Source organism: Conger conger, chromosome 7 (assembly GCF_963514075.1).
Source record: "Conger conger chromosome 7, fConCon1.1, whole genome shotgun sequence".
Classification (NCBI taxonomy): Eukaryota; Metazoa; Chordata; class Actinopteri; order Anguilliformes; family Congridae; genus Conger; species Conger conger.
Window position 1 is genome coordinate 50157671 of NC_083766.1, and position 26963 is coordinate 50184633.

Below are 26963 nucleotides of genomic sequence, written 5' to 3' on the forward strand. Positions count from 1 at the left end.
ATGCACAAAAAAACACAAGGGCTTCATTATGAGAAAGAAACCCTCCAGTCGAGCAAGCACTTAATATTGACGGGTGGTTAGGTCTCTGAACAATTATAATCACTCACTGATCAGTGCACTCAATCTGTTATTGGCTTCCAATTAAAGCTTAGGGGACCCCTGCCATCCAGCACACTTCAGTTGTTCAGCGTTTGACCGTTACCGACAGCTGCTAAGAAGTCTGGACAAATTATTGACCAGGGATCTGGCCCCTGAAGGCCACTAATAAGGGTGCCAGACATGGATACTGTCTGAAGTATCCTTCAGCTCTTTTCAGGCTATCCGTCACCATGAGGACTGGACACTATGCAACAAGCTGACCCACGCTATTACAGTCAACCAGGGAACCAGTTCCAGTACATTCGTACATTCAGAAACACAAAAATTACCATTCCTCTTTCCTGCTATATGCTCAGAGCTACAGTCAGGTCCATAAATATTGGGACATCGACACAATTCTCATCTTTTTGGCTCTATACACCACCACAAGGGATTTGAAATTAAACAAACTCTATACACCACCACAGTGGATTTGAAATGAAACAAACAAGATGTGCTTTAGCTGCAGCTTTAATTTGAGGGTATTTACATCCAAATCAGGTGAACGGTGTAGGAACAGTTTGTATATGTGCCTCCCATTTTTTAAGGGACCAAAAGTAATGGGACAAACTAACAATCATAAATCAAACTTTCACTTTTTAATACTTGGTTGCAAATCTTTTGCAGTCAATTACAGCCTGAAGTCTGGAACGCATAGACATCACCAGACGCTGGGTTTCATCCCTGGTGATGCTCTGCCAGGCCTCTACTGCAACTGTCTTCAGTTCCTGCTTGTTCTTGGGGCATTTTCCCTTCAGTTTTGTCTTCAGCAAGTGAAATGCATGTTCAATCGGATTCAGGTCAGGTGATTGACTTGGCCATTGCATAACATTCCACTTCTTTGCCTTAAAAAACTCTTTGGTTGCTTTCACAGTATGCTTTGGGTCATTGTCCATCTGCACTGTGAAGCGTCGTCCAATGAGTTCTGAAGCATTTGGCTGAATATGAGCAGATAATATTGCCCGAAACACTTCAGAATTCATCCTGCTGCTTTTGTCAGCAGTCATATCATCAATAAATACAAGGGAACCAGTTCCATTGGCAGCCATACATGCCCACGCCATGACACTACCACCACCATGCTTCACTGATGAGGTGGTATGTTTTGGATCATGAGCAGTTCCTTTCCTTCTCCATACTCTTCTCTTCCCATCAAATCATTCAAGTTGATCTTTGTCTCATCTGTCCATAGGATGTTGTTCCAGAACTGTAAAGGCTTTTTTAGATCTAATCTGGTCTTCCTGTTTTTGAGGCTCACCAATGGTTTACATCTTGTGGTGAACCCTCTGTATTCACTCTGGTGAAGTCTTCTCTTGATTTTTGACTTTGACACACATACACCTACCTCCTGGAGAGTGTTCTTGATCTGGCCAACTGTTGTGAAGGGGTTTTTCTGTCATCCACCAGAGTTGTTTTCCGTGGTCTTCAGGGTCTTTTGGTGTTGCTGAGCTCACCGGTGCGTTCTTCTTTTTAAGAATGTTCCAAACAGTTGATTTGGCCACACCTAATGTTTTTGCTATCTCTCTGATGGGTTTGTTTTGATTTTTCAGCCTAATGATGGCTTGCTTCACTGATAGTGACGGCTCTTTGGATCTCATATTGAGAGTTGACTGCAACAGATTCCAAATGCAAATAGCACACTTGAAATGAACTCTAGACCTTTTATCTGCTCCTTGTAAATGAGATAATGAGGGAATAACACACACCTGGCCATGGAACAGCTGAGCAGCCAATTGTCCCATTACTTTCGGTCCCTTAAAAAGTGGGAGGCACTATAGAAACTGTTGTAATTCCTACACCGTTCACCTGATTTGGATGTAAATATGCTCAAATTAAAGCGGAGTCTGCAGTTAAAGCATATCTTGTTTGTTTCATTTCAAATCCATTGTGGTGGTGTATAGAGCCAAAAAGAGGAGAATTGTGCTGATGTCCCAATATTTATGGACCTGACTGTATGTTCAGAGATGCTCTACTGCATACCACGGTTGTAATTTGCGTTAGTCACCTTCCTGTCAGCTTTGAACAGTCTGGCCATTCTCCTCTGACATCGCTCATTAACAAGGTGTTTTGTGTCTGCAGAACTGCTGCTCACTGGATTTTTTTTTTGGCCACCATTCTGTGCAAACTCTAGAGACTAGTGTGTGTGAAAATCCCAGGAGATCAGCAGTTTCTGAGATACTCAAGCCACCCTGTCTGCCACGAACAATCATTCCACAGTCAAAGTAACTTAAATATAATTTTAAATATGTGAAAAATTAACTGAAGCTCCTGACCCGTGTCTACATGATTGTATGCATTGCACTGCTGCCACACAATTGGCTGATTTGATAATCGCATTAATAAGTAGGTGTAATAAAGTAAAAGAGATCCCAATAAAGTGCTGGGTGAGTGTATGTTGGGTATAGCAGAAGATAGGACCGTCGTACAATGCTGTTTATGAAGAGCAGTTGTATGTACAGAAGCAGTCTGTGCAGTCAAGACAAATGAGGAATGAACAGAGTTTGTTTGTTTTTTTTCTTCTCTTTTATTACTTAAAAATACAGCACAAAAACACACACGGAAAACTAAATGGCATTACACGTGCACACCAAAAAGAATTTACATATAAAATGACAATTATTAGTAACATCACTAAAGAGCAAGGGACCGTGCAGTTTTACTGCGGTGCTAAACGCTCCGTACAGCTCGTCCTCAGCGGCACGCCCAGCGCTCTGTCTACCGGGGCCCGAGACGCAACCCTGAAGACAGGACAGAGCTGGGCAGACACTACACGCACCGAGGCGGGGTTGGAAGTACCGTGAAATCAAGTTAAAAAGCGTGCCTCCGTGGGCAGAGGAACCTGAGGGGGGGTGCCTGTGTGTGGATGGAGGTCAGAGGACAAACTGCCGACAGGAGACCGTGAGACCGTACGCTTCCTCCGTCTGAAAGTTCATTACATTCCTTCAACAGCGCCAGGGAAAACGTGCCTGCGTTCAGCCCACACCACTTTCATCCCACTGACAAGAGCTATAACCCACCCCTTCCTTTCCCCCCCCCCCCCCTTCTTTCTTTTTTTTTTCTCCATTTCTTTTTCCACATTTGAGGTTTTTGGCTAAACACGGCACAGCAAGAGCACTATTACACGCCTTCGTTAGGAGCGAATCCGCAAATAAAACATCATTCAGAAACTTAAAAAAAAGAAGCAGAAAACAAAAAATATATAATTAAAGCCTTCAAAAAAAAAAAAAAAAGGTTAAGATATCATGCAAAATCAAAGCTGGACACCAAATATTTACAATAAAAGAAAAACAATTTAAAACCAGAGGGGCCTGTAAAAAAGAAAAAAGAAAAATGAAAAATAAACTGGGGGAGGATCATCTCCTGGGCCTGGTTCCTCAGTGTGCTGCGGAGTCTGTATTCGCCTGACACAGACCCTGTGAACACAGAGTTAATACAGCAGGGTTCCATCTGACACCGACTCTGTGAATACAGCGTGAATACTGCAGGGTTTATTTGACTCGACCGAGCAGGGTGTATACAGGGAGACTAGCCAGGCCCAGCACACTACAGCTCTGAAAAACCCAACTGACAAGGCACGGGAACAGGGCCCCCTCGCCATCGGTCTGAAACACCGTATGGCCGCTGAGTTAACGTGAGCTGCAATGCGAGAGGACGTGTGGACCGAGGGGAGCTGCAGGGGTCAGACACCACGGGGTCAGCTGACCTCAGAGCTTCAGCGACCAAACTGCCTCAATTAGTGACCCCCCCCCCCCCCCCATCCACCCCCATTTCACTTTCCTCATTGTATTTCATATCTGCTTTCCCATTTCAAAAAACCCTGTAAAACGTACTCCATTTAGAAACACGTATAAACACACTCAGCGCTGAAACTCCTTCATTGTAAAGCCAAAATGGTGGTGCAAACAAAGCGCTTCGCATTGACCCTGTAAGTGAGACCATCAACAACTAATAAGGTAATTTTCTTCGCGAGATGGTCTTAGGAATGTCAAATGCATGAATGCGTTTCCACAACGACTAATTCACACCCTAAGTGGTGTTTCCTGGACACTTCTTCTGATTCTGTGGACAGTGGTGCTTGGGTTCAGCTAGCCTAGCCTAGCGGGGCCTAACTGCCAACGTGGAATGCAGTGTGTGAGAGGGGTCACACTGAGGTGAGGGGGGCTGGGGGACCGTCAGCCAATCACAACCGTGTCTGATCACTCTGCAGAACTTAACCTCATCACCCCCACTCCCCTGCCCCCCACCAGGAGTGGTAGAGGGCCTTGGCGACCAAGCGCCAAAAGACAATCCACCAATCACAAGTCCCGTTAACTCATACCCCTGACCTCCTGGGGTTGGTTTAACCCTCCTGTTTCAAAGGTCATGGCTGAATTAACCGCTTTGTACAGCTGGAAAATCATCTTGCAACAGGGATATAAAACAAAATCGATTCGAATGCTGAATTAAACAGGAAAGCAAAGAAACCTGCCTTGACAACAGTCACTAAGGAGGAAAACCTGATAAATAGATATTATATTTTTCCTTGGCCTTGTTTTTTTTTTCCCCCACTTCTCTCTGTACAAATCAGATCGATTTGCTTGCCAGCACTTGTTAAAAGCAGCAAATTTGACATTTAATAAAAACAAAACAAAACAAAAAAACACCCCAAGTCTTAACACTGACCTAAATCGAGATTTACAAGAGCAACCTGTAGCAAAACATCACATTGTAGTAATTTTAACCAAAAGAAAGTTAAAGAATATGGAAACAGAAGACTTCTGTATGTATCCATATGTAGGTATGCACTTATGTACAATACAAGTGGAAAACATTAAGGGCAATTCATTTGAGTGCCTTCACCACTCTATAGACAGGGCCACCTACGCTTAAAAAGCCAACATGCATTCTACTATGTACAGAAAGGCGAACAGAGCAGAGTAGCGATCGTTATTTAAAAACATTTGTCAAAGTAAAATTCACATGTACATATGTATCTTTGTTTGTAGTGGTACTGCATTTCATCTCTGTAGCACGAGGCTAACGTACAGTGTGCTACGTGCACTCGTATCGGTTGGGGCCCCGGTTGCCGTGGTACCGTGAGTGAGTCATAATGACCGTGCGCCCCTGAGCCGCCGGCCCCTCGGGCCCCCCCGTTAGACGATGGAGCCGTCCCGGTTCTGGGCGGGGACCATGACGGGGATGGCTCCCATGCGGCTGAGGTTGGGCCCCGCCATCCTGGCGGGCGGGGGCACCGGGGCGTGGCTGGGCGGCCGGTCGTACTCCTCGGACGGGATCTTGTCGTACTGCTGTTTGGGGATGTACTCGTGCAGGTTGGAGGGGGACATGGAGCCCAGGGAGGAGCGCTGGCTGGCCACGCTGGTGAAGCTGCGGGCTGTCGACACACGGCTCTTAGGAGGGGGCACGTCCTCCCTGGGGGGTGAGAGGGAGAACCACATGTTACATTCATGTTCTAATATACTTAACTACACGTTACACTTTAGCAATGTTTACAAACATATTTCATTCCAATAAAGCATTTTGTATTTGAGAGTGAGGGGGGGGGGGGGGAAGAGAGGGAGAGAGACACAGAAAGAGTGTGGGAGAGGGAGAAAGGGGGATAGGGACAGGGAGGGAGAAAGGTGGAGAGGGGAGAGAGAGAGAGCAAGAGAGAGGAGTGAGAGATGGGAAGAGAGCAGGAGAGGGACAGGTAGAAAAAAAAATAAGAAAAAAGTAAGTTTGCTTTTGTCAGTCTAAGTCAAATCACATTTCACATAAACCCCAGCCCAGAACCGACGCCCATTCTGAGCTGAGGGAAAGAGACAGGCTGCAGCCCTCCACTGCAGTAAACGGCCCAGTATCACAGCACTCAAAGACCACCGAGTTCAGTAACAGACGGCGGCAAATCCACAATACAGAGAGAGCGAGACAAACTGCTGGCGAAATTGACAGACACAGCCACAGAGGCCCGGGCCCGTGTGTCTAATCCTCTTTGTCACAGTCGGACTGAACTTCTGTTGTGCTCGCAGACGCTTTGTCAGACGCAGCGGGGCCTGCGCTTTGGGAATGTTTGCGCCCTTTGACAGACGGGAATCGACAAAGCAAACAACCGCAAACTGATTACCGCTGCGTTTAAACTGCTGACGTTTGGAAAGAGGGCCTTTAGAGGCCTGAGCACACAGGACAGTGCAGCGGTGGTGGGCTAGAGGCCACCACAGTGACACGCACTCGCTGAGAACGACTGGGCAGGATGTGACATCACGCTGACATCATAGTACAGTAAATTCACAATGGGGTAAGTCCAGGTCAATTGAACGTACTCTTGGGCCGCAACATCACAGATTTTAACTTGATTTGGCATACTGATTTGGCTTTATAAGAAACCCCTGGAACCGAAATGACAATTGTCTCCAATTGTTAATCTGGGAGGTATGGGCTAACAAAGTTTGCACTAATTTGTGTGACACCATGTCTATGACTCGCCCCCCATTACTATTGATCATACAGAAATGGTTCTTATATGACTTTACAGGTCTTCACCAGCTCAATCTTTTCAATATATACTACATTCACTCCAAAATGAATGAGTTATGCTTGAGTATAATCATGAAAACTGATTTGCAAAAGAACCTACGTTTTAATATGGATCAAATTTTCCCCCAAGTTAGATTAGAATGTCAATACCATCTCCAGAAAATTTGGTCTAGGATGCTTAACACACTATTCATTTCAGAAGCTTTGAAGAAGTGAGTGGCGAGGCCGTACCTAATCTCATAGGACATCTCCTTCTCGTACTTCTTCTTGTTGCGGGCGCGGCAGCAGCAGAAGAGGATGAGGCCGATGAGGATGAGGGCCAGGAGGACTCCGATCACCGCTCCGGCGATGATGCCGGCCGTGTTGGGAGCTACGGGGCAGAGAAAGGTGGCCAGTTACAACAGCTCATTTCTATAGCCTCAAACACTGCATCCAACCAGAACTTCAAATTCACTTTCACCTGAACGGTCACTTTCTTAGACCAAACGATGCAGATTGCCTAGTTCACCGTTCATCAGCTGCTGGCGCAAGGTCATTGACAAAGTGAAAGCGGCATTAGGTCACTGCTGACACATGACCTTTGACCCCCGCTGGCTCGGCTTTGTCTCAGCGTTGGCTTAGAGGGGGAGGATCAGGTGCCGTTTTTAGGCCGGGGGAAGAGGTACTCACAGGGCGTGACTCGCAGGGTCAGGAAGCACTCCTCCGAGCCCACGCGGTTGGAGGCCGTGCAGCGGTACGTGCCGGAGGCGCTGGCCGACGCGTTCTTGACGTTCATGCTTCCCGTGAGGGAGTCTGCAGGGGAGAAACCCGTTAGCACACAAAGTCCTTCTGACAGGCCGGGAGAGGGCCGCGGCCTCCCAGGCGTCCCGTAAGACCGTGAGCACGGAAACACATTCGCTGCAAGCCGTCTGTGGGGACTCTGGCCGTTAATAGTCTCTGACAGCGGTCAGCAGAGACGCCCCAATGGCAGTTAATGTGAGTTCCGGAGGTAACTTACATTTATGAGGCAGAGAGGGTTAGGGTAAGGGTCTCACCAAGCACAGCGCTAGCAGGCAGCAGTTAATGTGAGTTCCAGAGGCATGTTTATGAGGCAGAGAGGGTTAGGGTGAGGTCTCACCTAGCACAGCGCTAGCAGGCAGCAGCTTGGAGTCGGTGGTCTTCTCCCAGGTGTACTTCATTGGGCTGGTGCCCTCAGCGGACACGCACTTCATAGACACGTCCTTCCCTTCGTGAGATGGTCCCTCGGTGTAGCACCGGGGTTTGGATGGCCTGACTGCACAGGAGAGTGGAGAGATGACAGCTTGCTTGAAAAGTTTTATTTCATGTTTTAAATCACAATCACAAGCCTTTGAATCGGCGTGATCCACACCTTTAGTATTACAAGTGTTGCCATTCAAATGATGTAGAGCAGTGGAGAGGCATGTGCTATCAGGAAAGCTGCCATGGTAAACATACTCAGTGCAGAGGGGAGGCGCAGCTGAAAGCTTCTAAAGAGCTAAAACATGTAAACACTCCCCCTGCGCTGGCACCACATCACTGAACTCGAAAAAACGCAAACAAGGGCCCAAACTCAAAGCACACCGGGTCATGTGGACAACAAGGAAATATTAGTCAGGCGAGGACGGAGAGGTTCAAGCGCCACCCCGTGGGGGTTCAGAGACCAGTTGTAACAACAGCCCCGGAAGTGACTGAGCCAACAGGGCAGAGGCTTAGGAGCAGAAAGGTGGATTAGCCTGTCCCACGGGGACGGGAAGAGTAATATAATAGGTGGAGTCAGGACACACTTCTCTCTCTGGTATCGCTGACGGGAACCCAGAGAAACGAGAAGCTTGGCGATAGCCGGGGGGGAAGTTGACTCTGCTGCGTCTGATTGTCCGTGCCTGCCCGTCACCATCCCTCACCCTCCCGCTGCTCAGAAAACATTCATGTGGGCCCTCCCTTCTCCCTGCCCGGTGTGAGTATTTACACTGCGCTGGATATATCAGCAGAGCAAACAGCGCATACCGCCACTCACGCAGCTCGTTAAGTGGGACGGAGCTCTGCTCTCAGGTCTGTTTGGACAGAGAGAGGGAGAAGAAAGAACAGAGGGAGAGACAAAAACAAAGGAGAGATAATGAAAGACAGAGAGAGTGAGGATGATAGGGACAGGAGAGAGTAAGAGAAAGTGAGAGTGGGAGATGAGCATGATCAAGACAGAAGAGAGCAGGAGAGAGGGAGTTCTAAAGTCACCTTTCTTGCATAAAAGGAAAGAAGAAAATGCAACAGACATATTTACATATTGCAATAATACACTATGCACTGATACAAACCCAGAGAAAAGGACATGAAGGGGAGGAGAAAAAAAATAAAATAAAAGAAGGACATTACAAATGCCAAATGGGGAGGGAGATAAACAGAGCAAGAGAGAGGGAAAGAAGAAGAGAGGAAGAGAGGGGGAAAAGAAAAACAGGGAGCGATTGAATTTGAGGCCCATTGCTGATGTATCCATCCGGCCAATGTGCTGACTACAGGTGTGCTCTTATCCTGTTACGGTCCCCATCCATGCGGCGATGACAGCACACTGCAGCCCCTAGAGCAGATGCTTCCTCTGAGCGCGTGTGTGTGTGTATGTGTATGTGTGTGTGTGTGTGTGTGTGCGTGTGTGTGCGTGTGTGTGCGTGTGTGTGCGTGTGTGTGTGTGTGCCAAAAGGAGCCCATCCTGACAGACACACACACAGCCGCGGAGACGTCTGCCGCACAGGAAACGTGTCACTAAGGTCTGCTCTTCATGACGACAGCCTGTCTGAATGTCCCTTCCGCCATCACTCAGCACTCATTGACCATCACTCTTCCACTAATGCATGATGGGATTGCAAATCAATGACATTATCGCACTGCATCCAAATAGGACATCACGCGATAGCTACTAAACTAGTGACACATACCCAGGATTAATCACGCCATGTGACCACGAGACGGCACTGAAAGTCTCTGACCCCTGACTGGGCCTCTTCACCATAGGCAGCTTACATTATTTCCATAGACAAATTTGCTAACAACGTCAACAGTTGTGAGGAAGACCGTCCCACATCACGAGTTCAGCCACTAGTCACGCTTTCGCCTCAGTCTGAGTCAAGGTGGAGTTATCCAAGTCAGGCCTCAAGTGCAGTCCAATGCATGCCAAGAAGCTGTCCTTACAATGCCAAGAGAAGCACTCGAGCCTGAAGGGACATCACTTACCTGCACGGCCTGGACTCCATGCTAACCAGAAATGTTTTTAATATATTACAAGTGAGAATGGCCTTGTCTGAGCAGAAACCAGGCCTGGGAAAATAGGTAATCGTTTTTGACTTGGACTTTTCAGTGCTCGATTGATCTTGCCTGGTGCAATTCAGCCAACCAAGAGGACCAGAAGGTGGGGTTTGCACTTTTTGAGAGCATTTCATAGTTTCCAATAGACAAGACAAGTTCAGCATAGAAGCGTACTTCAATCGAAAACAGCTATGTTCATGACACGTTTGGCAGAAACTGTCGATTAATCTCATTAGACCCCTGGACCCCTGACCCCCGACCCTTACCCATGACGGTGAGCCTCAGCTTCCTGCTTCGGATGCCCGGGGCCTTCTTCACCTTGCACTGGTACGTCCCGGAGTCGGCGGACCTCAGGCCCGTCAGGTTTATGGAGGCGTCGCCCTCCTTGGGGTCGGCTGAGTTGAAGTGGACTCGCCCCTTCAGGGCCTCGTAGTAATCTTCATAAGCCCGGTCGCCGGAGAACAGGATTATCTGGGGGAGACAGCGCCAGGGTCAGACGGGGGGGCAAACGAGCGTCACGTTTTTAAAACTGCTATCCCACGTCAACTCATACAGTGGTCAGCACGTCACGGTCCTGGAGGGCCGACACCTGCTGCTTTTCCATCCTCCCTTGACCTGGGATTCGGGCGTGAAGACTGTCTAGCCAATCAGTGACACTAATTACCTGGGAGAAAAGAAAACCAGGGCTGGATTTGGATTCAAGGGCCAGAGTTCACGATGCCTACCGTACAGGGACTGCCTCTGTGGGAGCTTGTTGACCACTCAACTGAGGACAATAACCTGGTGCCTGCAGACAAGGAGGCCTAAGACAACTGTATCTCACTGCGACAGACTCCATGACAGTCTATTAACCCTGAAACGGCTCAAATTGGCAACACTCAGTCAGCAAGGAAACTTTGACAAGCCAGCTTCCATTGGTGACTGCCAAAAGGCGACTTATTCAAACAGAGGAAGCAGAGATAAAAATAGCCAATCTGGGGAAAACCGGAAGGTGATAGAGTCATGCAGGCAGCAAAGATGCCTACACAAATGTAAACACAAAAGCTAACCAGAGGTGGTAACTGTGGTGCGCTGACTTTCTAGTCTTTGCCTGCAGAGACTACAGTGTGGACTCGCGGTTATTCTGCTGTGCACCTGCATCACTGGTTATGATGTATATTAACATTTTACACTCTGCTCATAATAACTAAGTATAAGCTGGGGCTCAGTCAGGATATACCTGTGGGAAGTGGCTTTGCTGACAGAGCCAGAATGGAGGCCCCCACCCCACCGCAGCTCTCTTGAGAAAAAGCAGAAGGGCATTTTCATTCGAACATAAAGCACTCCATAATAACACAAGACCACTGTTCACAGGGGCAACTGGAACAAGGTCACATTTGTTATCTTCTGAAACGTCCTTCATACCATGACTAATATCTGCCCTTTCAGCAAAGGTTTTTCGGAGAGGAAAGGGGGGCAGGGGAAGGGGGCAACAAAGAGGGCGACTGTTGAGTCAAATCAACACCTGCTGTGTAAACACAGAGCCTGCCGCCGGCCAAGAACGAGACGCCGTCTCCGTGACTCCATTTCAAACCGGCACCGGGAGTCCCTCAGGGACCCGGAGCAGACAGGCCATACACCGCACATGAAGGCACGGCTGACGGAGCTGACCTCACGGCAAAGAAAACTAAAACATGGGTGGGGGAGGGGATGGCGGTACTCAGGTCCCGCGTACAACCCCGGGCACCTTCCATTTGCGCAGGGACGTCAGGAAGCAGTCGTCTACATCAGACACGGGTAACGCGCACACACAGGGGTAACGCGCAGACACACAGGGGTAACGCGCGCGCACACACAGGGGTAACGCGCACACACAGGGGTAACGCGCACACACACACAGGGGTAACGCGCAGACACACAGGGGTAACGCGCACACACAGGGGTAACGCGCGCGCACACACAGGGGTAACGCGCACACACAGGGGTAACGCGCACACACAGGGGTAACGCGCACACAAACACAGGGGTAACGCGCACACACACACAGGGGTAACGCGCAGACACACAGGGGTAAGGCGCAGACACACAGGGGTAGCGCACACACAGGGGTAACGCGCACACACACACAGGGGTAACGCGCACACACACACAGGGGTAACGCGCACACACACACAGGGGTAAGGCGCAGACACACAGGGGTAACGCGCACACACAGGGGTAACGCGCACACACAGGGGTAACGCGCACACACAGGGGTAACGCGCAGACACACAGGGGTAAGGCGCAGACACACAGGGGTAACGCGCAGACACACAGGGGTAACGCGCAGACACACAGGGGTAACGCGCACACACAGGGGTAAGGCGCACACACACAGGGGTAACGCGCAGACACACAGGGGTAAGGCGCAGACACACAGGGGTAAGGCGCAGACACACAGGGGTAAGGCGCAGACACACAGGAGTAACGCGCACACACAGGGGTAACGCGCACACACAGGGGTAACGCGCACACACAGGGGTAACGCGCACACACAGGGGTAACGCGCACACACAGGGGTAACGCGCACACACAGGGGTAACGCGCACACACAGGGGTAACGCGCACACACAGGGGTAACACACAGAGGTAACAGAGCTCTGGTGAATGAGGCTGGTGGAGCTGTTGATGCAGAAATTTAGTTGAAACAAAAGCGGTTTCAGTCGACACAGGCGGAAGGAGACCGGCCCGTCGAGCCCAGCGCTCTGAGGGCGGGGCTGCAGAACAGGAGTTCAGCCGTGAAACTTTACCGCAGTTCCGAAACGGGTGACCCGCGCCATCCGAAACCCTTCAAGGAAACAAACGGCTCCGTCTGTGAAAATGTAAAGTAAGAACCCGCAAGAGAGTATCGGGAAGAGGAAATGAAATGTCCAGGGGGCAAGGCTGGTTACGCCTACACACACACACACAGACACACACACGCTGTAGCTCAGCTATACAAAGCCAGATGAAGACAAGGGATAACTTGTGTAATGAAAAAACAACAGCCTGTCTCTTTGGAGACAGACACAAAATTAAAAGTCATTGCTCAATTATTTTCTTAACTGACATAATATCCTCAAGCCCTCACATTAAAGCAGGTAAAACCTTTTGTTTTCATTCTGGAGAGGAAAGAGAAGACCAACAATATCCCCATGTTGTTGTAGCCTACTGCATTATAGCAGCATCAGCAGTCTGATGTAGTTCAGCCCTCTATTGTGGATACAGTGTTACTGTATATTATTAGCATTGGATATTATGCTAGAGTAAGAACGGAGAGGTCCAACAATGAGGTCATTATTTGCATAAGTCTCTGTAGGCATGAGGTAATGGGGGTCAGGTGACCCCGCCGCAGGGAGGAGGGGGGAGGAGGTGGCATCTGATCGGCGTGAGACGGCGGCATCGTTGGAGACGCAAACCCGGAACCTGTGACACTCGCGGGGCCTTCGGACGAGCCCCGAGGCCGGCGGTCCTCTTCCCGCACACTCCGCTGTAGTGCTCATCTCCGACACGAAGGGAGCTCCGTGTTTATGGTAATGACTGTGGCGAGCGTGTGTGCAGCCTTCACATTGCAAATGAGCTTAATGCGCGCATCCAAGGGGACTGCCGGAGACGTGAATTACCCGCGCCCCCCTGTCAGACAGACTAAATGTTTTTATGCTCCGCCTCTACCCCCCTTCTCCCCAATTACCAGACCCAGCAGCGCCCCCCGAGTACATTGCTTTAAAAAAAATCGAATGATTATAAATGAGTGGAGCAGAATTGATTTCTCTCATTTCACAGTGCGAATGTAGTCCGTTCAAACGGGGTTTACAGGACAGATTCACTAACAGACTACCTGGGGCCTGTTCTTTATGGGGGCAGAGTCTTCTCAGCACTCTTCATCAGTACATGATGGAGACGAGTGAGAACAGAGGGAGCACCTGTACAGCTCCACCCTGGAGCAGCTTGGAGTGAGTCACTCACTCACACACACACACACACACACACACACACACACACACACACACACACACACACACACACACACACACACACACACACACACGGGAGAAATGCGGTTTGAAAACACACACACCTGGATGGACTGTCACGGCAGTGAGCTCTCTTCCAGTGTGACACATTACCCCTGGGCCTCTATGACCTCAGCCACACAGCTGGGCTGAGAGAGTGTAACACACACACAGGTGCAACACTAATACGGAGGCACAAATTCACAAGTACACACTGGCCCTCCATCAGATTCAAGCCACGGCTGATGCACGGCGCGCGCACACACACACACACACACACACACACACACACACACACACACAACGGTGTGCTTTCAGAAACACTTTCAGCCATTCAGGTTAGCAGATCCCGTGCTAACAGAATTTGTCAGCCCACGCCCTTGGGAAGAAACATCAGCACTGAGCTCCGGCACAAATTACAAACCTCATTTACCTCCTTAATCTACCGTATCAATCCTCTGACTCGGAAATAAACTGCTAGAAGGGGTTTAAAAAAAACAGAAAATCTCATGAACCAGTCCAGTGCAAAAGGTTAGGATGCAAGGAAATGAAAACTAGTCAAATATACCCTCTGAGTATTAACCCATGTACCCTTATCACAGATAGTATACCTCCATCACAGTATGTGTCACCATGTGAACTCACACAGGCATGCACCAGGACAAATGGAGTACCAGACAACACAACAGCCCTTCTTCACAGAAAAGAGAAGAAGGCATTTGTCATGATTAATCACATTCTCTCCTATTTAAAATGAAACGGGTCAGTGGAAAAGAATGTTTTCGGAGGCGGTGTTTTCCCGTTCTGCTAAAAACAATGGCGTTGGGGGGCCACTTGCTCCAATGACCGAGTGTGGGTGGGGGAAGCGGGGGGTTTAGGGGGGCTTCTGATAGACCCCTGACCCATTTCAGGTCTGGGCCAACGCACCACGAGAGGCACTGGCTATGGGCAGCTTCAGACATGGAGCTGCACCAGGAGGCTGGTGAAGCGTGAGGTGTCTCTGGTGGTTTTTTGGCCACACCCTGCCCTGCCTCATACAGGGGGACCAGTGGAGGGTCCCGCCCCTGAGGGCTCACGGAGCAGAAGAAATGAGGGACGGGAGGGGCCTCTTCCCACATCGCAGCTGCAGACTGACAACAGGACACACACACACACACACACAATATTTTAGTGTCTATAAAACACAGCAACCTATTGTGTAATAGTTTTATGGCATTTAAAGCTCCAGAGGATCCCAGCTCCACCCCCGCATACCTGCATCATCAGCATGGAGAGGATCATTCTCAAATAAATAAACACCAGATAAAAATCTGACCACTGTGAACTTTGTGTCCCTTTCATTAAAGGACTCCGTGCTGCTGTCGGACATTCAGACTATCTCTCAAAGATAGTGAGGAAGAAATGACGTTGTTGTAGCTTCTCTGTGGATGCATGAAAATGTAAGAGATTCTCATTGTCATTGCCCAGAAAAAGGCCTCAGATGTGTGCGCGTGCAGATAGTCACAACTAGGTTTGGGAATATTCAAAAGTGGAAAGTTTCTGGAATTTACCCGGAATTTTCCAACCCTTCGCCAGTCAAGGTATAATCTGAGGGTTTTATTGAACGGTAAACTCTGCCCAAGGGCTCTTGGGTGGTGTGCCCAGCTAAATCCTTGGTCATTTAGCTGGGTATACTACATAGGAGCCCTTGAGCAAAGTTTACAATGTTACCTTTTAAATAAAATCCCACTGACTGTATCTTCAATGGCGACAGGTAGGGTTGTAAAGAATTGACAAAGGTCCGGAAAATTCTGCGGAACTTTCTGGAATTGACCTGACTATGACTGAGAATCCTGCAGGGAAGTGCGAACCAGGTCATGAGCTGCACCCTTCTGCCTCAGTGACCACGGGCAGAGCACAGTCAAACCAAGCGGCACACTTCAGAGAAGAACACCTGACCGTCTGCACCCACCCAAATTTACTGCAGAACAATTCCTGTCTAGACTGCACCTTTCCCTGCGCCCCAAATACAGCTGAATGAGGACAGGAGGGGGGGGCAGCAATTCAGTTCTGCATCAGGTTATCAACATAGCAAGTGTGCCAAGCAGAGCTCGCTGCTGGCAAAAACACAGCAAGCAGACTTTTACAGCCGCAACCATCCCTGTGCCACGCAACTCACTTTATGGAGCACAACAAAACAATTCTGGTTTAGGGCCATGAATCCCCTAGGCCCGGCTCTGTCCCCAAGTCTCAGACAGGATAAACCTTATTCCACCTTTACCGACATGGTCTACTGATAGCCAGTATGTACACATTTAATTTATTTCAGCTACCATTTAGAGGAGCTACGCGAATCCTCAGTAGGATCAATTTGATTGCGATGGTGTATTCTGCCTGCAAAGCTTTTGTAATATAGCCATCGATTCTTAACTACTCTGCCCAACCAACAAACCAAAGAAATAGAAATGTCGCAGTGACTAAGCAGGCATGGAAAACTGAATAAACAGGGAACCGTGACTAACTTGACTATTGCTGGCATTTGCAGAACACAGAACATTCTTGTGACTTATTTCCAATACAGTTGACACACTCAAAAATAGACAACCTGCAACCTTTAGCTTCTGGAGCGATTCCTGGGTGGACTTCTCTGCAGGTATGAGTTAGACCGTGAAGCACATTTTGGTGGATATCTGACAATGCCTGAGGGTGTGTGGTGATTCAATATGCATAGAAATACGCATAACAGAGTTTGTCCACTTTCACCAGGAACAACATCAATAAATGCATGTCCTACGTAAATCCACTGCAAATAGATAAGGCTATACCCGTCTTCCCCCCATGGCCAAATGATTTTAATTAAATTCAAATGAACTTAATCTTCTCAATAAATTATTTTAGGTAAGTGAGGAAATAGACTGAAGTTCAATTAATTGTTTGGAAAATCATCACAGAAAAATTATTTTTCAATTTACTTTCACTTACTGTAGTTCCCAGTTCATTTCCAGAACAGACTGTATTGAAAAGGACTTGAGCCCACACGTGTGAGTATTCGGTACGGCAGTAGGGTGAAGGTCTCAGGAGGACCTTCTCGGACAGACTCACCACTTTGTCCTCTTTCTGGCTGTCGGATGCCAGCAGGCTCCACTCGATGTCCAGAGGCCCGGAGTCCTCGTTGGCCAGGGTGAACTGGCAGTCCAGCTTCACGCTCTCCCCGCTGGCCTTCTCGATGGTCGTGGACCCGGACGAGGTGATCTCCAGCCCATGGGTCACAGCTGGGGACACGAAGCAGCGAGCAGACACTTAACAACGTTCAGACAAAGCACACAGCAAAAACCTAAATAAATATTTAAATCGCAAGTATTTTTTCCTTATGTTTTCACTTAAAATCCTTTTCTTTTTTTTTGAAATTAGACAAAAATATTGCCAGTTAGAGGTGAAACCGAGTAAGAAATTTTACATTTCAAGCTAACAATAACTTAACAAGCTAATATTTTCTACTTGAAAGAATATGAATAAGATTTAATACTCCTAAGACTATTATGCTGGTTAAGACAGATTTATTTTGCAGTGCTTGCTTAAGAGCACCCTGTAAAAGTCGATCCACAGCTGGGTGGAATACAGGGTGGGAATGAAGTAGGCTGTGCTTAACTGAGGAAAATCTGAGTTTACACACCAGGGCTGCCCGATACTTTCCTGGAGATTTACTGTGTAGGTTTTCACTCCAACCCAAACAAAGCACACCTCATTCCACAGCTAAGACCTCGTTGAGATGCTAATTAGTGGGATTAGTCGTGCCAAAATAGGGTTGAAATAAAATCCTACAGGACAGTAGCTCTCCAGGAACAGGGTTGGGCAGACCTGTATCACTATACCAGCTTAAACCTGTTGTTGCACAAAGACCAATGAAGCATTGCAGCAGAAGAATCAAAATCCACCCCCCGCCTCCCCCACCCGCCTCAAAGCACTCTTCAGAGAAGGTGGGCCAACATGGCAGCACTCGTCATGGCAACAGAGTGACTAATTTAATTTAATCTCCGCGATTGTGCCGCGTGCATACAGTAAGCCCCCTCTCTCCCACTCCTGTGACCTAGAGCTGCGCCTCCATGATAGACGTTCAATTATGTGCTACATGTTTGGCTGCGAAATCTCCGCCAGTGCCAGTCAATCACCAAATTACAGTAATTTATGCACAAAAGGCAGATACGATGGCATATTAACGCACAAAGTTTAATTATGGACTGCGCAAGATGTTAAAGTTGATTCGCGCTGCGAGTCTGCAGCAGGAGATGTCGTGCAAATGACTAATTAAACAGACAATTATCTACATTAAATTAAATCAGTTAAGTCAATTGGAAATGCGTACTTTCCATTTCGGTAACATTAGGCCATTTCGCAAACCATGTATAAACTTAAATAAACACATGGCTATTAAGCATAGATAGATGGGGACATGCATGCTAACAGTCCAAATCTACATGCTAAAGAGATTGTGTTGATTATGAACTTCATTATGCTACCGAGTATGTAAGGGAAGCAAGAGCTACAGGAGGGTGAATTAGTAAAACATGACAGAAAATGAAATATTTTATATCCAGTCAGCAACCTGCAAATGGTTGACAACTACATTAGAGCCCAACAGGTGTGGATATACTTAGCACAGGCTTAATTACACCCCATGCCAAGCGCGCCTGGTTAGGTTTATTCACTGAAAACATGAAGAACTGCCTGAGGCATTTACCCATACCAAATAATATTGGTAAAAATGTTCTGCCTGTATGGTGTTAAGAAAACTGACACCAGCCAAAATGTACAAAACACACTGTTCAGTTAAACGGGCACTAGAGGAGAAAATAAGAATGTTTTTCAGCAGAGGCATCTGTAAATTGCACTACAACCTTTACTACGTGTAACAGTAGCAAATACCATTCCGGCCACATAAAATCAAATGATTCAAGTAAAAATAGTGAGGCCAATTCAGCCTGAAAAAGACAATTATTACACCTTATAACTTGTGAACAGGACTAGAATCCATTTGCAATTGCTGTCATTTGCTGTCCGTTTTATATTCTGTAAGTATAACTAACAGTAAAAAAATAAAATTAAAATAAATAACTGATGGAGTGGTTGCTACATTCTGAGGTCACAATATAGGATATCGTACACAGACTGCAAATTAGCTACTTTAACAGATTAGAAAAAATGCTGAATCTAAGGTTTCACGATATGCCGGCTCTTTAATAAATATAATGCATCATCTCTTATGTAGGAGAAAAAGGGATAAGCTGTATATATGTTAAGAGTGAATGTATTACAAATACATCATCCAACTCAGACACCACTCTAACTATTTTTAGAATCCACTTAATACACTGGTGACATCATCAACGCCTGGCAACAGTCAGTGTTCCATTTGAAATGGCAGTATCTTCGGTTAGACCACTGGATAGCAGAGCAATTTGGGGGGGGGGGGGGGGGGTCGTTGTTCAAACACAATCCATTATGAAATCTCTTGTACACTGCGGTGGGAATATCGTAAATCACATTGAACAAAGTGGCCCGTATTGCCTAATGACTGTCATTTTTCAGCACTGGCTAAACGAGTTTGACGACACCACACAGTAAATAATGCAAGACCTTTTAACTCAACTTAAAAAACATTTTTAATTTCAAGACCGCTTCCTTTGTCCTTGCATAAGGTTGTGGCTTTATGACATCATACATTATTATTATTCACAATTTACATAAGAGCGAAAACCACAAATCAGTGCTGCACCTGAATGTATCCATATGGAGAATAATTCAGATATGCAGTAACACAGTGAGGAACCTTTGTATCCATGATTAAATTTAAAATATAGTCTGATAACCGTACGACAATGCAATCCTTTATTTATACAACAAAACCTCTCTGAAATTCAGCTATACCCCAAAGGGAAATGGCTTCCACCACTTTTGGCCTGGCGCTTCTCACAACACTAAAACAGTCAGAGCTAAATGCATTCTCCGGTTTTCGCAGCAAGTTTTGCCAACCGAAATTCAGAAAGCAATTTCCCCCCCTCCCAGTGCAACCCCACTACAGGGACTTCCTGCTGTGTCAGCCTCTCGCCCCAGTCTACCAGCCCTCTTCACTGCAGGCTCTGACAGGGGCCACTGTCCTTCTGTGGCCCCCAACTGCACCCAGATCCATGGACTTCCTCACCTCTATCCCAGTCAAAATCAGCCCTCCAGCTGCCGCTCTCCCACAAATCTCTCAGTGCCCTGCCCACAGGAAGCCAGAAGCTCTTCCATTGCCTCACCAGCAGCCACCATTTTGTTTTTTCTGAAACACTAATATCTGTTAACCTATCCCAATCTATTCTCCATAACATAGGTCTTTTGTCATATCTCTTGTAATCATGCCTTACCTCTTCAGCTCAACTCACTTAGCCTCATAACTGAGCCAAAGCTTTACCGAGTGAACTAGATTTGATGTTCGTATCTACGAATATCTCTTATGATGGAATTGTATTTTATCTGATTTGTATTCGTTCCAGTGACCTACAGTATGCACTGATGGCTCGTTACTTTAGATAAAAGCATCTGCCAGATAAAACGCGATAGTCAATCCATCTTGGCTGACCTTGTCCAATGTAGCGCTTCAAATACACACTTCCATCACACAGAATCAAGTACAATCAAATTCATGCAGAAAACAGTTTGTATCGGTATTTCCAGACCTGCTAACCCCGCTAGGGGCTATTTTGCATAAGAAGCAGGGTTGTGTTTACCCCCGCAGATGGCCCAAGCGTGCAGGGTACAGCACGCAGACAGCTTGGTTCAGTTTGAACAGGTGAAGAACAGTGTTCATGTGTGGCTGCATGCTGATGAGCAAGCTCTTCTGCCCAGTGCGTCAGGAGAAAACAAAATGGTGGCACCTAAAACACCGTAATGCCTGTTAACCAAGCCTCAGTGACTACGTGAGGGATGACTGATCCACTGACGATCATGGACACAATGGTTCATTACAGGGATGGACATTTTCTCGGTTTTCTTTGTCCCACCCATTTCATTTTTTTTTAACCACAGTTTCTTCCCCACCTAAACTAATTGTATTTGTAGGCCTGTCTGACGGAGTTGATGATTCATGAGGACAATTATCTCTACGAAATGTCAATTTTGGAGAGTGCAGGCATGCGAAAACATGAATGCAAACGCACACAGTAAAGCGTAACACATTTTCGCTTTATTGTGCTGATTTAATTTTAAAAGACTCCACTCAAACAGCCGATTTTATGCACCAGACTGGCTGATGTGGAACATCATGCAAATGAGAGAAATTAGTTTACATTACTTTCATACAGTGTTTGAATATTCTATCTCTCCTGAGAACAAACATTCAAATAACTGGAGCCCGATTACATCCTTTAACACTGTGTGAAATAATTCAATTAATGAGTAAATAATGAAGATTACGTAATGATTCGCAGCAAAGAGATTTCCCTTCACTTTCAGGCAGGAACAATACTATATCAGTAATTTGGCACTTTATATTAATACTGCAAATTTAAGCAGTTTTGTTAACACATTTGAACATTGAACCATGCAGATGTTCTGGGGGACTCCTCCATATGCTGGGTTTTGTTAATTGCTTAATTACTGATGCTGAGCGGAAAATCTTTCATAATTTTCTAAAACATGTTCACACAATGCAGAGTTGACTCGTTATCATTTGCTTTGTCTTTGAATTTGCCAACCAAATGGTTTGATTTTAGTGACCAGGTGTGTCGTCACTTTCACCAATTAGAAGCCTATTGGGTCACTTTAGTCTTTAATTTTGACCAGGAAAATATATGTTTTAAACCTCTCGTTGTAATCATCTGCAATAGCACAATGTGAATACAGCACTCTCCATGGTGTGCAGTCATTTCTGATAATGTGGCTTTGGAGGGTGAATAATGCCTCAAAACATGAGCAGCATTAAAATTACACAGCTTGTTCAAATTCTGGGATTGCACTTGCGGTCGAAAGAAAAACCACAAGGGTCCAACAGAACTGAGTTTCAGAACCACTGCGGTCCAGCGGACTAGTGACCTCATGTTTCATATTCCAAAAACGTAGTACAACATGTACATACAAATTTTGTATTGCGTCAGATAAATTGCAGTAAATTGCAGCAGTTTACAATTATTTTTAATGAAACAAATTACGTGAATTGCTCAATTTGCTTTCTGTTTTTGGCCATTGTTGCAGTTTCAGTGTATGTTTTCAATCGGCTCAAAGTTTTTGTGCGCAATGAACAGCACTCGGAAACGAGTGGCGATTCAATTTTTAACTCCAAGTAACAGATACCACACATGCCCATTGCATGTTCCTGCATACTTAACCTCTCTCAAACACTACAAGGATAATATTTTATCGGAGTGCACGCAACAGCACTGAAAGCAGAAGGCTGTGGTGGTTTTTAAGGTACTTTTTATTTTTTCCCCTGAGGTCATCGCTGTTCTAACATTTCCCCTGACTTGAATTGAACATCGCTGTCAGTAAACAGGTTACAGGTTTTTTTTCAGCCTGTTGAGCCCGTACCAGATGCCCATCGATTTCAGTAATCAAAATTAATGTAGTGCAGATTATACTCCAAATCTATTATTTTAATAAGGAGAAAATGAATCATAAATATGAAACACCACAATGTGATTAACGGAAATGTTTTTGTAACAAATATTTGAAAGAATGATAACAACCATGAGAATGTGCAAAACATTTCACTTATCTTGGTCAGATGTCATTTAAACTAGTCAACCATTGGCCGTAATAATTAGAAAACACCAAATCCTTTACACAAGTAAAATAACAAGCCCAATAAACATCTTGCAGCACATCTTCACTCAATAGCCGCTCTACACTAGACAATTTCTCCAAGAACGGAATCTCACTCCTTTAACACAGACCATCCTATAACCACTGAAAACAGTCAAGGACACTTAAGATAAATCTGACAATAGACAGTAATTTAAAACTCAGCTGCAGACAGGGGTGATGGAAACTGGAGACTGAGACCGTTTCCCCCCAGAACAGGGTGAACAACGGCAGTTTACTACCAAAGAGCTACAGCCGGCCCCGCTGGCCAATGAGACATCTGCAATACTGAAATTAGTGATTATAAACAACACGCTCCCCCTTTATTTGGAGTAATGACCACATGGAATGGGGCGGTGGAGGGAAAACCAGGAAAAAAAACCTTGTTAAGACCAACGTATTCGGCCAAACACCCCGCTAATGCTGAGACTCCCGGGGCAGTTCTCCACCCCCTGATGGGCAACAGCCACGGCCCACACAAAAGTGTGGGGGAGGGAGTCAACACTGAAAAATGTAAAAGCACTTTATTACTTATTCAGGCTTGCCACCATCCAAATGGCCCCCCCCCCCCATCTTCACTAATGCTGACCCAGCACAAACACCGAGGTGCTGGGTAGCCCCGGTCCTCCAAAAAGGAATGTGACCCAACCACAGTTGACACCTCCTGGCCCTGCCGCTGACGGCTCTACGGCTGTTCCCGTGTTACTTCCATGTCCCCCCCGATCTCCCCAGCCAGGGTCCCTCCAAACCCCTTTGTGCCGACACAATGGGGAGAGAAGCTCGTCTCCTGGCAACAGATCCTGTCGAGAATGTAGCGGCAGCACTTGAGAGGGAGAGCGAATGAGTGAGAGAGGGAGGGAGTGAGGGAGTAAGGGAGGGAGTGAGAAAGACGGTGAGAGATGGAGGAGGGAGAGAGAAATGGAAATGGAGAGAGAAGGAAGAAAGAGTGGCAGCTCAAGAGGAAGAGAAAAAGGGTTTAGACAGAAAAAGGACACGTTGCTCAGATGTTTAAACCTTGAGGCCAGTCCACTGTTCAGGAGTCAGGAACGATCCCATTACAGGGGCATAAAAGACAGGTTTTTTTTTTTTTTTTTTTTTTTTTTTTTTAAATCACACAGCTATCCCACAATGGCCACCACTTTTATGCTTATCCCAAACAAACAAAGGGGACTTAAACTCTACTGCAAGTACCGCAAGAGAAGAATGTCAAGGTCTGCAGATTCGCCCTGAAGAAAAACTTCCATTCCAAGCACCAACCCGAAGGAAAACTGCACACGAAAACAGAACCACAGTGGGTAGTCGTTTCACACTGAACCCAGGCACATATAACCCGGGGAGTGGAAAACAGCCAGTAATCACTCCAAGCACTCCATTTACATGCAAACATTTAATTTCATTCTCCAGCGATTAAATCACTTCACAACCCTGGGAAGTGGAGGAGCGTGTGTATCATTAACTGTGTGGCTGTGCTGGGCTCACTGCTTAATGCAGTGGCTGTAGTCTTCTTCTCTGATCCCAAGAGAATGGGTTTTTAATGAGTACCCAGACCTGGGATAACCTGGCCACAGTACTGTCAACTCTCAGAAGAAACTCTGTGTCCCCACCAGACCTGGGTTAAATACCTAACCGTTTTGGATTCAAATGCTCTTCTACAGTTTTCTGAGCTTGACTGGTGTATTGGAAGCTATGACATACTTTCAAAAAGAGAAAACCCCACCTTCCGGTCTTCTTGGTTGGCTCAATTGCACCAGGCAAGATCAGTCGAGCAAAGGAAAGTATTTGAATCTGAAATAATTACATATTTGATCCAGGTCTGGTCTCCAAAGAAAAACCAAGCCTTGTAGTTCAAGGGCTCTTTATCAGGCCAAATGGTTGAATATGGGAGTACACACTTTTCACACCTACCACCAGAGGTTTCTATTAAGAACCTGAAAGGGTTTCCCCTATGGCAGGGATCCTCAAATCGGGCCCTCAAATCCAAATCCAGTCGCGGTTTATCTTTTGCCCTGGGTAATTAACTGAACAATAACTGCTGCTGATTGGCCAGATAAATAAACTAAATGGATTTTTCTTTTTTGTTTTAATTTTATTTTTTTTAAACACCCGACTCCCAGGTAAAGAGAGGGTGGAAAACCAGAATTTGCAGCCCTGGAGGATCATGACTTGAGAATCCCTGGCCTATTGAGACAAGCCGACAAACCCTTTTTTGTCATGAGAGTAGGGGACCACAGGTAGGCCGGCTCCCTTCCACACGGGACGGAGTGTAGGGGACCACAGGTAGGCCGGCTCCCTTCCACACGGGACGGAGTGTAGGGGACCACAGGTAGGCCGGCTCCCTTCCACACGGGACGGAGTGTAGGGGACCACAGGTAGGCCGGCTCCCTTCCACACGGGACGGAGTGTAGGGGACCACAGGTAGGCCGGCTCCCTTCCACACGGGACGGAGTGTAGGGGACCACAGGTAGGCCGGCTCCCTTCCACACGGGACGGAGTGTAGGGGACCACAGGTAGGCCGGCTCCCTTCCACACGGGACGGTGAGCCGGCGTACTGACAGCCACTCCGCCGGGAGCTGAACTTTGCAGGACGGCTGCATGGTAATACGCTTACGTCACTCCTGACTGTCGACTGAGCTCTTAAAGCGGCCGAGATAAGCCACACCATGCACTGTTTGCTCTGGTGAGCCTATCACATATAGACATTAATCTCTCTGACGTACAGAGCTCCTGACATTCTGAAAATGGTCCCCGAGTATATTATCAATGGCATTAAAAAGCGCAGCCTGACACAAACTGGCAGTTTCTAAAAATAAAAAAACCATGATGTGCAAATGCTAATTCCACAAAGGAAATTAGCAACCGTTCGGGTAAGTTACTTGAAGTGCAGGTTTTAGTCGCACCCTCAAATGAGCGTTTTCTGATATTCAAAACAGCCCGGCGGCTTAAAAGCCCAAATCTGCAATTGACTCCTTTTAACTTCACTGGACATGAAAATAATATTTGAGAATAAACTGCAGTTATTTGGCAGGCGCCCCTTATCGAGAGCAGCCTTCAGAGAGTTAGAAAAAAACAGCGCAGAAGAAATGCGTACTTAAAATTCATGCAATTATAGGAAGCAGCAAAGCTGTCATGCTGGGTACATTTTTATTCTTAAGCCGTCTCGCTAGAGGAAACAATTTGCTCAGTACTCAATAATAATTTGCCCTTTATTAACCGTGCCTCGGAAGTGCTTTTTTTTTTTTCTTCCAAAAAGTAACCTGAATCTCAACTACAGTGGTACCATTTCTGGCTGGGGTGTGTGCACATGCATTCATGTGTATGTGTGTAAGAATGTGAGTGTGCGCACACACACACACACACACACACACACACACACACACACACACACAAGGAAGGAGATTATAATGAAGGCACAACAAAGCAATGCCATTTTATCAGCCGAAGTCAAGGGACCAAGTGACCTTGAACAGAATTACAACAAACAGAGTGGTAAAAATGGACTACTCCACTATTAAAAGGCACTCAATGGTGGTAATAAATGTGATAGAAATCAAGGTTTAGTTGAGAACTGAACAAAGCTTAGGCTTCTGTCCAAATATTTTCCACAGGAGACATCAATGGCAAAATAGAGTATGTAGCATCAGATATTTTTTAGACTAGAGTGATAATTTTAACCTCAGTTTCCGGCTAAATCCACTGTTCAGTATGAATTTTTTTTGACACAGCTGCCAGTTTAAACTCCCTGCAGAACAAAGGTGGCAGATCAAATTTCAGGAAACAAACAAACAAACTTCACAAAACATAACCCCGCACCTCGTGTGTCACACCTTCCCTTTGAATCCCGAGAAGAGGATTAAAAACGAGCCCAACAAGGCAGCACACTAAACTCCTTCTCGGTATTTCACACATACGGGAGAAAACGACGCATATAAATATAAATAAATCAATTTACGTAGCTTGAATGTAACATTTCGCTATGACACCGACAAGCTAACTGGTCTCAGCCGTTGGTGTTAATGGACTGCTGACGGTGACAGTTCCCCGAGGTGCCATAAAGCCAAGCGTGAGACCGAACAGCTATACGTGCTCCACTCCCCGCCGCTCAAAATGGCCGAACAATTCCCAGAGGAGTAATGTTTACACAGTCCTAACAGCCTGCTGCCTAAGAGCAGCACTGTAAAACTGCCCAAGTTGCTCTTTAAT

At 46.6% G+C, this 26963-nt stretch overlaps 1 protein-coding gene across 1 annotated transcript in view; it reads right to left on the reverse strand.

The window, feature by feature from the left end:
- Positions 1-3890: 3890 nt before the first annotated feature.
- The window catches only part of cxadr (CXADR Ig-like cell adhesion molecule), a 45574-nt gene continuing 22501 nt past the window's right edge, over positions 3891-26963 (reverse strand). Inside the window, exons 2-7 of the mRNA XM_061248695.1 lie at positions 17031-17200; positions 10206-10410; positions 7766-7921; positions 7318-7440; positions 6880-7018; positions 3891-5547 (exon numbers count right to left, since the gene is read on the reverse strand). Coding sequence (XP_061104679.1) covers positions 5271-5547; positions 6880-7018; positions 7318-7440; positions 7766-7921; positions 10206-10410; positions 17031-17200 — 1070 coding nt within the window. The 3' untranslated portion in view covers positions 3891-5270. The remainder of the gene's footprint in view (positions 5548-6879; positions 7019-7317; positions 7441-7765; positions 7922-10205; positions 10411-17030; positions 17201-26963) is intronic.